The sequence below is a fragment of the Centroberyx gerrardi genome, chromosome 3, assembly GCF_048128805.1.
Source record: "Centroberyx gerrardi isolate f3 chromosome 3, fCenGer3.hap1.cur.20231027, whole genome shotgun sequence".
NCBI classification, from domain to species: domain Eukaryota; kingdom Metazoa; phylum Chordata; class Actinopteri; order Beryciformes; family Berycidae; genus Centroberyx; species Centroberyx gerrardi.
In genome coordinates this window covers 222,913-235,898 of record NC_135999.1, presented here as the reverse complement: position 1 = coordinate 235,898, position 12,986 = coordinate 222,913, and the positions used below count along the sequence as shown (strand labels likewise).

The following is a 12,986-nucleotide window of genomic DNA, read 5'->3' as shown; positions in this document are numbered from 1 at the left end:
CTCTGTTCTCCATGTTCTCCATGTTCTCTCTCTCTGTTCTCCATGTTCTCTCTCTCTGTTCTCCATGTTCTCTCCTCTGTTCTCCATGTTCTCCATGTTCTCTCTCTCTGTTCTCCATGTTCTCTCTCTCTGTTCTCCATGTTCTCTCCTCTGTTCTCCATGTTCTCTCTCTCTGTTCTCCATGTTCTCTCTCTGTTCTCCATGTTCTCCATGTTCTCTCTCTCTGTTCTCCATGTTCTCTCTCCTCTGTTCTCCTCTCTGTTCTCTCTGTACAGTTTGTCTGTAGAGAGCGTTCCCACAACACATGACGGCCCTGACAGGTGAGGCGGGCCGCATGTTGAACCTCACTTGTTGTAGAAAATGTTTCTCCTGTTATTAATGTTCCGTCTCATTTACAGTTTGGAAACTACAAATTAAAACGTTCAGCTCTCCGCTCCGAACAAACTCTGCAGTGAGCGAGGCTCCGCCCACAGTCTCTTGTGATTGGCCGGCTCGCTCTGCCTGAAAGCGCATGACGTGAGAGCGTTGTGACCTTTTGGAATCTGACGGCCGCCGTTCACACCAGAGTCCACCAGGAATTTCACTCCGTCTTTAGGGGGAAATTACAGAATATGGAAGAAGCTGCAGCTGAGGAAGGAGCTTTCCGTTTCTCTGCTGGATCGGAGGAACAGTTCTGTACCTGAACCCTAACCAAGCTTCAGAGTTCCTGGCAGCAGATGGTGGAAGGAGGGAACCCTAACCAAGCTTCAGAGTTCCAGGCAGCAGATGGTGGAAGGAGGGAACCCTAACCAAGCTTCAGAGTTCCTGGCAGCAGATGGTGGAAGGAGGGAACCCTAACCCAACCGTCACGTGAGATTTGTCTGAATAAAACTTACTGTGATTTGACTGGCGATGTCCTCCATCTCTCCTGAAGACACTCCACTCTGCAAAAGGAAATTATTTAGATTTGGATGAAACGAAAAATAGAAACTATATAAGAATAGAGCAAATGGAGAGTATTAAACGTAACGCAAGCAACACTTTCTATGTTGTCATCAGTTAAAGAAGCTTTAAATAATCTGTGAGCTTTATCGACTTCTATCAGCTACCAGCAGGAGCTGCAGCATGATGGAACTAATCTCCTCCAGTCCAGATCAGTCATTAGTATTGATCAACAACCCAATCAACCCTCACAGATATACGATAATCTATTAGTGATATGAATTATCTCCCAAAACCTCTGTGTCTTCCTTCAGTATGAAAACAGTTTACCTTCCTGCTGATGGAGGACAGGATGCTGTCGGCTCGCTGGTAGAACCAAGAAACATCCAGAGCGAGTTTCACCTCCTGCTGGGAGCTGCTGAGGAGCCAGCGCAAGCTGCAACACACACACACACACACACACACACACAGTACAATACATTAGTGTCAAGTTAACTATCAAACAAGGCTTTTATCAACCACAGTTGTCTATTTTGTTCTTTTTGTATTCTACATTTTCTAAAGAAATTCCCTGGCAGCAGCAAGGTTTGGCTGTAAATAGAGAAAACTGAATTCTTTCATCTTAATTCATTTGCGTCTCTTCTTTCTGAGATTTTCAGGTTGATTTCAGTTTGTCCATCAGCAGCCATGCGTTCTGTCAAAGTGCCGTTGAGCAACACATGAACCCTCAGCTGGAGAGAATCTAAACACTAATGTAAAATCAGGAGGAGACCTACAGATGTTCAGAGGTCTTCATCACCGTCTCCTCCTCTTCCTCCTCTTCATTCATCTCCGCCTCCAGCTCTTCTCCTTCCTGAGGACAAAAAATACATTTTTGTTCTGTGAAGGAATAAAGATCCAGACTGAGTTCTCCATGTGAAATATCTTTTAGAGAAACTTATCAGCGAGTGTCTTCTGTTCAGGAGCCGATTCAGTTCAATCAGAGGAATCACTGTCTTCTAAAATGAGGCTCAAAAGGACAGAATCTGTCTGGCAGAGCGACTCTGAGGCAGAAACAATCTGATTGGTTGAGTTAAAGTTCAGTGGGCGGAGCCAAAGAACCAGTTTTTCTGAGCGCAAGTTAGCGAACTGGCAAACTTGAAAGGTAAATAAGGAACTCTAATCAAAATATAAATAAAAAATATAAATGTCAGTGACTGTTTTTGTTCATCCCTGATGTTGAAGGTCAGCAGCTAGCTAACTAGCTAACCTAGCTAGCTACAGGCTAGTATGGCTAGTTTGAAGTTGAAGGTCAGCTAGCTAACTAGCTAACCTAGCTAGCTACAGGCTAGTATGGCTAGTTTGAAGTTGAAGGTCAGCTAGCTAACTAGCTAACCTAGCTAGCTACAGGCTAGTATGGCTAGTTTGAACTTGAAGGTCAGCTAGATAACTCAGTATGGTAGACTGTATTGTTTCAGTTAGCAGCAGAGTGCTAGGCTTCATAATATTAGCTTCCTTTTCACGGAGCTTCAGTCTGATGTTACTGAGACAGAAGATCTGTAGCTCTTTGGCTCCGCCCACTGAGGTTTAACTCAAATTAAAATGAAGCTAAAATAATTTTTCTAGATTCAGTTTTCTGACAGAACCACAGCTTTTCATCATGGACTCTGTCAGGATCATTATGGGCTGCTTCATGTTACCATGGATACCAGGAGCACTGTGACTCACCAATTATTCATCTCATTAAACCTCACCAGGATTTCGAGTAGAGTTCAGAGATTAATGAAGAAACCTGAACTTTGAATCAGTCGATGCTGATTGTTGTTCAGTTTCATTCTGTTTCTCTGCTGTTTCAGTTCTTAATATTCTCTCAGCTGTTCAGATTCTTTATAGCAGACTCTTTATAACAGACTACACTGCTATCCTTTGTCTCCATTTTCACCTTTTGTTGTGAATTACATCCTTTATTGCTTAATATATTCATTCTATATAAACTGATATGTATATAGTCTAAATAGTCTAATATCTATAAGACACCAAGACACTTGTTTTTAAGTATTAGTATTTTCCTCGTCACAGAGGTTTGTTTAACACCCAGGATGCATTTCTGCAGCTTTACAAGACGAGTGACAGATCTAATAAGTTCTGATGTGACTCAGTAGAGAGATGAGCTCACGTCTCTCTGAGTCTCTGCCACCTGCACTCTACAAAGTTAAAGGTCTTTGAGGAACCTTCAGGGGTTCTTCACACTGGAACCATAGGGGAACAGTAGGTTCCTCAAACGTTCCTTTGCTTCACACCAAAATTACAATTTACAATTTCCCATTTGGCAGATACTTTTATCCAAAGCGACGTACATATGAGATTTTAACACAAGTAAGGAGCTAGTCAGGAGAGAACAACGAGAGTAAGAGCCATAAAGCTAAGTTCTAGTCCGACAAAGAGGTGATAAAGATTTTTATTTTTGACTCTGTGGATGGAATGGAGTTTGGTAACTTGTTCCACCACCGAGGAACCACAGAAGAAGAGTCTGGATAGAGACTTAAGGCCTTGTTGTGGCGGCAGCACCAGGCGGCGCTCCTTGGCAGAGCGTAGTGAGGGAGGGAGCGTAGACCTGAACGAGGGAGTTCAGGTCGGTCGGAGCCGTTTTGGTTGCTGCTTTGTAGACGAGCATCAAGGACTTGAACTTGATGCGGGCAGCGACTGGGAGCCAGTGGAGGGATATGAACAGCAGAGTGACGTGCTGTTTTGGGCCGGTTGAAGACCAGACGCACCATCGCGTTCTGGATCATCTGCAGAGGTTTGAGCGTACATGCCGGGAGCCCTGCCAGGAAGGAGCTGCAGTAGTCAAGGCTGATATTACAAGAGCCTGTACTAGGAGTTGTGCTGCATGTTCAGACAGGTAGGGTCTGATCTTCCTGATGTTGTAATCCAACAGAAGCCACATGCTCCTCACTGTGTGTTCACACCAAACGCGAAGCGATTTTTCTGCGTGGCGCTATTACATACAAAGGCAATGCCAAAATGCGAACAGACGCGATTTTGCGCCAGGCGACGCGGATGAGGCGACGCCAAATTCACCTCAGTCGCACGGGTTGAAATTTTTCAACTTGAGCGGAAAATTCACGTGACGCTGTGTCACGAAAGCCTATCAGCGTTGACATTCTCCCAACGTCACTGACATCCTGACGTCCTGATGTTGAATCACAAAATGGAGGATAAGCTGATAGTAGCCGTCTGTGGGCTCCCGGAGCTGTATGACACAAGTCTCCTGGCATACAGAGACCGTAACAAAAAGGAGAGGGCTTGGAGAAAAGTCAGCGAGGAACTTGGACTACCTGGTAAATTCTGAAAATATGTGTCTGTTACTTTATTCCAGCTATCGGTTGTACTTTACTATGAACCAAGTTAGCACAAGCACTAGCCCCAGTTAGCACAACTGTTAGCACAGATGGCTACAGCACAGCTATTTCTCTGTCACCAAACCCATCCTGAACATTCCAGATGATGATGCAAACCCATTTCAGGATCTTCATGGGATGGTTCTCTTACGGAACCAAGTTGTATTTCAGTAGCACGATGTAAAGCCAGTCTAACACTTTAGCATACTGTTGAGTGATAGTAGCTATATTGAGTGACAGTAGCTCCATGCTAACACTTTAGCGTACACTATATTGAGTGACATTAGCTCCATGCTAACACTTTAGCGTACACTATGTTGAGTGACAGTAGCTCCATGCTAACACTTTAGCGTACACTATATTGAGTGACAGTAGCTCCATGCTAACACTTTAGCGTACACTATGTTGAGTGACAGTAGCTCCATGCTAGCACTTTAGCGTACTATATTGAGTGAGAGTAGCTCCATGCTAACACTTTAGCGTACACTATGTTGACTGATAGTAGCTCCATGCTAACACTTTAGCACACACTATGTTGACTGATAGTAGCTCCATGCTAACACTTTAGCATATTTCATCTCCCATCAGCCACCACCTTCCTGTGGAAACAGGGAAAGTTGTTGCTGCTAGAATACACCTGACCTCTGACCTCCTTCCTATATGTTGTGATCTGGGAATTGAAGCTTATTCCACTGTAGTAAAGTCAGCTAAATGTCTAAAGTTAATCTGCAACATATGGAGGGTTCTTCAACAAACCTCTATTTTTTCTGATAAGGAACCCTAATGTGCTTCTTGGTTCCCCTTGGATCTTGGAGAACCCCTAATGAACCCTGTGGGTTTCAGAGTGTACCGTCTCCACCCAGATGATTGGTCCGGAGCCAGGAAGATGATCTCACCTCCGAGTCACTTCTCCTCTGTCAGCTGAGAGTTGTAACAGGAAATGACTGGACTCTTATCAGTGTTTGAGCAGCTTGTTTCCACAATGTTTTATATCCATGTGGGGAGGAAAAGTTTCAGTCATGACTGAATGTCTCTAAATACAGATCAGTCTGTAGAACTGTTGTTACCATCAAACCTTTAAAAGGAACATTAACAGTTCTTCAGGTTTCACTGTTATTTTCTGCACCTATCAATTATATTTTCATAATGGATCCACTATCTCATCCTGTATATTTACTGATATGATGTTTACATACAGTATATACACATTTATACATAGCACATAATTCCAGTTTAGTAATCCATATTTAAATTGTGTCTGCTAGTAACGCCTGTAAATTAATCAGTTAGTAATCCAGACTTCTCCTGCATACTTTCAGTCTGCCTGATGGGTTGAAATTGTCACAGCATACACTTATATAATGCCATAACTGTTTACATTTTGTTTTATTGCTTTATTAATATTATTAGTGCTGCTTATTTTATATTATACTTTTTTCCCTCGGCTGAATCCTATTATTGTTGCTGCTGAAGTGTCCTAATTTCCCCACAGGGATCAATAAAGTTTAATTGTGTCCTATCAGTCATTTTGTTACAGTAGGTGTCACCTTTTTCCAACGGTGGATTTATATTTTGGAATAAAGTTCTGATTTCTTCTGATTCTGATTTCGCCTTAAAACACTGAAACCAGATCAGTGTTTCTACTGTGTTCTACTGTCTTTAACTCTCTCCAAGGTTATTATAGTAAACTAAAACTAAAATGAAAACTGCTGGTCTAAACTGCTGGTCTAAACTGCTGGTCTAAACTGTTGGTCTAAACTGCTGGTCTAAACTGTTGGTCTAAATTGTTGGTCTAAACTGCTGGTCTAAACTGCTCGTATAAACTGTTGGTCTAAACTGCTGGTCTAAACTGTTGGTCTAAACTGCTGGTCTAAACTGCTGGTCTAAACTGTTGGTCTAAACTGCTGGTCTAAACTGCTGGTCTAAACTGTTGGTCTAAACTGCTGGTCTAAACTGCTCGTATAAACTGTTGGTCTAAACTCTTGGTCTAAACTGCTGGTCTAAACTGCTGGTCTAAACTGTTGGTCTAAACTGCTGGTCTAAACTGTTGGTCTAAACTGCTGGTCTAAACTGCTGGTCTAAACTGTTGGTCTAAACTGTTGGTCTGAACTGCTGGTCTAAACTGCTGGTCTAAACTCTTGGTCTAAACTCTTGGTCTAAACTGCTGGTCTAAACTGTTGGTGTAAAACTGCCAGTCTAAACTCTTGGTCTAAACTCTTGGTCTAAACTGCTGGTATAAACTGTTGATCTGAAACTGTTGGTCTGAAACTGCCGGTCTAAACTGTTGGTCTAAACTCTTGGTCTAAACTGCTGGTATAAACTGTTGATCTGAAACTGTTGGTCTGAAACTGCCGGTCTAAACTGTTGGTCTAAACTCTTGGTCTAAACTGCTGGTATAAACTGTTGATCTGAAACTGTTGGTCTGAAACTGTTGGTCTAAAACTGCCGGTCTAAACTGCCAGTCTAAACTCTTGGTCTAAACTCTTGGTCTAAACTGCTGGTCTAAACTCTTGGTCTAAACTCTTGGTCTAAACTCTTGGTCTAAACTGCTGGTCTAAACTCTTGGTCTAAACTCTTGGTCTAAACTGCTGGTATAAACTGTTGATCTGAAACTGTTGGTCTGAAACTGCCGGTCTAAACTGCCAGTCTAAACTCTTGGTCTAAACTCTTGGTCTAAACTGCTGGTATAAACTGTTGATCTGAAACTGTTGGTCTGAAACTGTTGGTCTAAAACTGCCGGTCTAAACTGCCAGTCTAAACTCTTGGTCTAAACTCTTGGTCTAAACTGCTGGTCTAAACTCTTGGTCTAAACTCTTGGTCTAAACTGCTGGTCTAAACTCTTGGTCTAAACTGCAGTCTAAACTCTTGGTCTAATCTACTGGTATAAACTGTTGGTCTAAACTGCTGGTCTAAACTGTTGGTCTAAACTGTTGGTCTAAACTGCCAGTCTAAACTCTTGGTCTAAACTCTTGGTCTAAACTGCTGGTCTAAACTCTTGTTCTAAACTCTTGTTCTAAACTGTTGGTCTAAACTGCCGGTCTAAACTCTTGGTCTAAACTCTTGGTCTAAACTACTGGTCTAAACTACTGGTCTAAACTGCCGGTCTAAACTCTTGGTCTAAACTGCCGGTCTAAACTCTTGGTCTAAACTCTTGGTCTAAACTACTGGTCTAAACTGCTGGTCTAAACTGCTGGTCTAAACTCTTGGTCTAAACTCTTGGTCTAAACTGCCAGTCTAAACTCTTGGTCTAAACTACTGGTCTAAACTGCCAGTCTAAACTCTTGGTCTAAACTCTTGGTCTAAACTACTGGTCTAAACTGCCGGTCTAAACTCTTGGTCTAAACTCTTGGTCTAAACTGCCGGTCTAAACTCTTGGTATAAACTCTTGGTCTAAACTGCCGGTCTAAACTGCCGGTCTAAACTGCCGGTCTAAACTGTTGGTCTAAACTCTTGGTCTAAACTCTTGGTCTAAACTGCCGGTCTAAACTCTTGGTCTAAACTCTTGGTCTAAACTGCCGGTCTAAACTGCCGGTCTAAACTGCTGGTCTAAACTCTTGGTCTAAACTCTTGGTCTAAACTGCTGGTCTAAACTCTTGGTCTAAACTCTTGGTCTAAACTGCTGGTCTAAACTCTTGGTCTAAACTGCAGTCTAAACTCTTGGTCTAATCTACTGGTATAAACTGTTGGTCTAAACTGCTGGTCTAAACTGTTGGTCTAAACTGTTGGTCTAAACTGCCAGTCTAAACTCTTGGTCTAAACTCTTGGTCTAAACTGCTGGTCTAAACTCTTGTTCTAAACTCTTGTTCTAAACTGTTGGTCTAAACTGCCGGTCTAAACTCTTGGTCTAAACTCTTGGTCTAAACTCTTGGTCTAAACTGCTGGTCTAAACTCTTGTTCTAAACTCTTGTTCTAAACTGTTGGTCTAAACTGCCGGTCTAAACTCTTGGTCTAAACTCTTGGTCTAAACTACTGGTCTAAACTACTGGTCTAAACTGCCGGTCTAAACTCTTGGTCTAAACTGCCGGTCTAAACTCTTGGTCTAAACTCTTGGTCTAAACTACTGGTCTAAACTGCTGGTCTAAACTGCTGGTCTAAACTCTTGGTCTAAACTCTTGGTCTAAACTGCCAGTCTAAACTCTTGGTCTAAACTACTGGTCTAAACTGCCAGTCTAAACTCTTGGTCTAAACTCTTGGTCTAAACTACTGGTCTAAACTGCCGGTCTAAACTCTTGGTCTAAACTCTTGGTCTAAACTGCCGGTCTAAACTCTTGGTATAAACTCTTGGTCTAAACTGCCGGTCTAAACTGCCGGTCTAAACTGCCGGTCTAAACTGTTGGTCTAAACTCTTGGTCTAAACTCTTGGTCTAAACTGCCAGTCTAAACTCTTGGTCTAAACTACTGGTCTAAACTGCCAGTCTAAACTCTTGGTCTAAACTCTTGGTCTAAACTACTGGTCTAAACTGCCGGTCTAAACTCTTGGTCTAAACTCTTGGTCTAAACTGCCGGTCTAAACTCTTGGTATAAACTCTTGGTCTAAACTGCCGGTCTAAACTGCCGGTCTAAACTGCCGGTCTAAACTGCCGGTCTAAACTGTTGGTCTAAACTCTTGGTCTAAACTCTTGGTCTAAACTGCCGGTCTAAACTCTTGGTCTAAACTCTTGGTCTAAACTGCCGGTCTAAACTGCCGGTCTAAACTGCTGGTCTAAACTCTTGGTCTAAACTCTTGGTCTAAACTGCTGGTCTAAACTCTTGGTCTAAACTCTTGGTCTAAACTGCTGGTCTAAACTCTTGGTCTAAACTGCAGTCTAAACTCTTGGTCTAATCTACTGGTATAAACTGTTGGTCTAAACTGCTGGTCTAAACTGTTGGTCTAAACTGTTGGTCTAAACTGCCAGTCTAAACTCTTGGTCTAAACTCTTGGTCTAAACTGCTGGTCTAAACTCTTGTTCTAAACTCTTGTTCTAAACTGTTGGTCTAAACTGCCGGTCTAAACTCTTGGTCTAAACTCTTGGTCTAAACTCTTGGTCTAAACTGCTGGTCTAAACTCTTGTTCTAAACTCTTGTTCTAAACTGTTGGTCTAAACTGCCGGTCTAAACTCTTGGTCTAAACTCTTGGTCTAAACTACTGGTCTAAACTACTGGTCTAAACTGCCGGTCTAAACTCTTGGTCTAAACTGCCGGTCTAAACTCTTGGTCTAAACTCTTGGTCTAAACTACTGGTCTAAACTGCTGGTCTAAACTGCTGGTCTAAACTCTTGGTCTAAACTCTTGGTCTAAACTGCCAGTCTAAACTCTTGGTCTAAACTACTGGTCTAAACTGCCAGTCTAAACTCTTGGTCTAAACTCTTGGTCTAAACTACTGGTCTAAACTGCCGGTCTAAACTCTTGGTCTAAACTCTTGGTCTAAACTGCCGGTCTAAACTCTTGGTATAAACTCTTGGTCTAAACTGCCGGTCTAAACTGCCGGTCTAAACTGCCGGTCTAAACTGTTGGTCTAAACTCTTGGTCTAAACTCTTGGTCTAAACTGCCGGTCTAAACTCTTGGTCTAAACTCTTGGTCTAAACTGCCGGTCTAAACTGCCGGTCTAAACTGCTGGTCTAAACTCTTGGTCTAAACTCTTGGTCTAAACTGCCGGTCTAAACTCTTGGTCTAAACTCTTGGTCTAAACTGCCGGTCTAAACTGCTGGTCTAAACTGTAGCTTGTTAGACCAACTGTCCCATCACATCCACACAGCTGTAGCCACTTAGTTCGCTTCTCACTAGAGTGAAGCATAATTTCAAGATTTCGTTTTCCAGACATGATTATGGATTATATTTGGGAACAATGAAAGGAACATGACATGAAATACAAACTAGGTCTCAAACAAGTAATGTTAAACAAAATGTTTGTCCACAAAAGCCAATGAAAAGAAGCAACGACTTCTGAACTAACCCTGACCCTGACCCTGACCCCGACCCCGACCCTGACCCCGACCCCGACCCTGACCCCGACCCTGACCGTACCTTTCTGTTATAGTTTACCTGGAAACTCTTGGACTTTGGTTCCCTGCATCGTGCTCTGTTGACAAACACAAGCCAGAAGCTTCATCCCATTAACACACAGTACCTGAGTGTGAGAGGAGCGTCTCTTCTCTTCTTCTTCCTCCTGTGTCGCTGATGAAGGTCGGACACTGCTGACCGGTGTCCCAGCATGCCGCTCTCCCCCGGGTGCCGCGGGAACTTCCTCAGCGCTCCGACAGATGGCGATCTTCTTGACGGACCTGGAGGACACGATGTGGGACGACAAGTCTTCCTCGTCCTCGTCGTCCCGAAGGACCCGAGGAGCTTCCGGCTCTTCGTCGCGGCTCGCAGAAGGTTTCGGCATTCGGACGTCCGGCGGCCAGTCGACGGGTTTGAGCTCCGGGACGGACAGCTTGGTGCCGATGGTGAACGGCTGGACTTTCCTCGCTCCTCCTGACATGATGGAGTCCGTCAGGCGGACATGGTGGAAATAAAACAGGCTGGATGATAGATCTGTGTGATGCTTAATGCCAGAAAGCTCAAAAGAAAACTGCTCTAATTAAATTCCAGAGTTTGAGAGAGAAAAGACTTTGAGAAGAATTCAGTCAGACAGAAACATCTGTCACTCTGACGCTGAGCAGCAAGTAGAAACAGCAGAGTAGAGCGAGAGTAGAGAGAGAACAGAGAGAATAGAGTCTGCTGCCGCTCGGCCGGAGGGAGAAAGACAAAAAAAAACAGAAAGCAGAGGGAAAGTTTCATTAAAGAGAGGTGAGGTCATCCTCTGCTGTCAGGGGGCGGAGCCACAAGTTTCATTAAAGAGAGGTGAGGTCATCCTCTGCTGTCAGGGGGCGGAGCCACAAAACAACCTCCTGCTCAAAACGAGCTGCAGCTGCAGAGGGTGCAGTCGCTCTCCACCTTTCTGTCTGTCTGTCTTTCTGTCTTTGTCTTTTTTCTTCCTTTATCTTTCTTTCTGGCTTTATTTCTTTCTTTATGTCTTTTTCTTTCTTTCTCTTTCTTTCTTTCCAGTTGACTTTATTATCATGACTGTTTATCAGAAACAAAATGACAACTGTCAGTTTCCAAACCTGCCAACCAGTTTCTACCAGTTTCTGATGATGTTTGTTTGAAAACATGCACAATGCAATAGTACATGATCACCAATATCTATAATAACGATTAAATATTTGGTTTACATTTACAACAGTATATCATCACCAGTAACTATGATAATGCAGAATAATGACAAACTGAAGAGACTGTTATTATGCAAATGTTCAAAAGCCAGTTAGACTTGTTTCTGTCTGTCAGTCAGTTGGAGATCTGACTCTGTCCCTCTCTGCACACACACACACACACACGCACACACACACACACACACACACACACTCACACTCTCTCTCTCTCTCTGTTTCTCTCTCTCTCTCTCTCTCTGTCTCTCTCTCCCTCTCTCTCTCTGTCTCTCTCTCTCTCTCCCTCTGTCTCTCTCTCTCTCTCTCCCTCTCTCTCTCTCTCTGTCTCTCTCTCCCTCTCTCTCTCTGTCTCTCTCTCTCTCTCTGTCTCTCTCTCTCTCTCTCTCCCTCTCTCTCTCTCTCTCTGAGCAGCATGTGTGAAACACATTTTGTTGTCTGTTGATTCAGACCAGCTGTTGGTCTACAGGAGCTGCAGCTTTAAAACACATCAGTTTGTTTTAATTACTGAATGAGTTTGAATCACTTTGCAGGACAAGGAGCCTCGTTTAGAAAGATGTTCTTGGATTTAATCTTTAAACTAACATTTTCCACTGTCTACCTGTCCTGCTCCTCTCTCTCTCTAACTCAGCAGTGATCCAACCTATAGATGAGTTTGATAATAAAGTCTCAGGGGCAGAAAGGCCACCGGCAGCCACTCAGTTCATATTAGTTAGTTAGTAATCTGAGTTCCCAGAAGCGATAGCAAAGATTTTAGTTTAGTAAGTGGCTATATATTTTAACATCATGCATCGCTGTTGCACCTGGACTGGAAAGAATAAAAGCAACCCCCGAAATCAGCAGTTACAGTAGAGTCCAGCTGCAGACCGGAGAAGCCCCTAACCCCGATCCCTAACCTGGCCCGGCCCAGCCAGGGGCTTCTCCGGTCTGCAGCTGGGTGCTGATGGAGCGGCGATCCAGCTAACTCAGTTAGCTAGCTTCATATAAACCTCCTGGTTGACACTTACCGGCCGTACATGTACAGTTTGTTGTCAGGATGTCAGTCGTACAGCCGGGCATCTCAGGGCTTTGCTTCACACTGACTCTGGGTCAGATCTGCTCTGAACACAAAACCCAGCAGAGCTGTAACGTCTGATCTGCTGCACATGCCCACATGACACGCCATTACAGCATGGACAGGTCTGTTGCTCGGAGGCTCTTCTGTATACGCTAGGCTTTTCAGTCAGATACATTTATACAGTGTGTCTGGCCACTGGATCGGTGGCCACTTGGCCATGTCTACAAGCCATTTTAGACAGTTAGCCATTATGCCAGTTAGCATGAGCAGCGATAGCCACCATGGCTGAACAGACAGAGAAAAGAGAAACTCAAACTGCATCAACAGAAAATCCAAGCTCCGCCCACACTGTTTGATTGACAGGTGATCTGTGGGAAGAGCAGAGCAGTTTCTGCACCCTACCAATAACAGGTCTCTAAATATAAATAATAATAAATAAT

The 12,986-nt window shown here is 43.5% G+C and overlaps 1 protein-coding gene across 1 annotated transcript in view; it reads right to left on the bottom strand.

The window, feature by feature from the left end:
* The window catches only part of LOC139911182 (uncharacterized), a 39,725-nt gene extending 28,751 nt beyond the window's left edge, over window positions 1-10,974 (bottom strand). Inside the window, exons 1-4 of the mRNA XM_078282559.1 lie at window positions 10,409-10,974; window positions 1,698-1,774; window positions 1,252-1,357; window positions 876-923 (exon numbers count right to left, since the gene is read on the bottom strand). Of these exons, the coding sequence (XP_078138685.1) occupies window positions 876-923; window positions 1,252-1,357; window positions 1,698-1,774; window positions 10,409-10,762 (585 nt within the window). The 5' untranslated portion in view covers window positions 10,763-10,974. The remainder of the gene's footprint in view (window positions 1-875; window positions 924-1,251; window positions 1,358-1,697; window positions 1,775-10,408) is intronic.
* Between the last annotated feature and the right edge of the window lie 2,012 nt (window positions 10,975-12,986).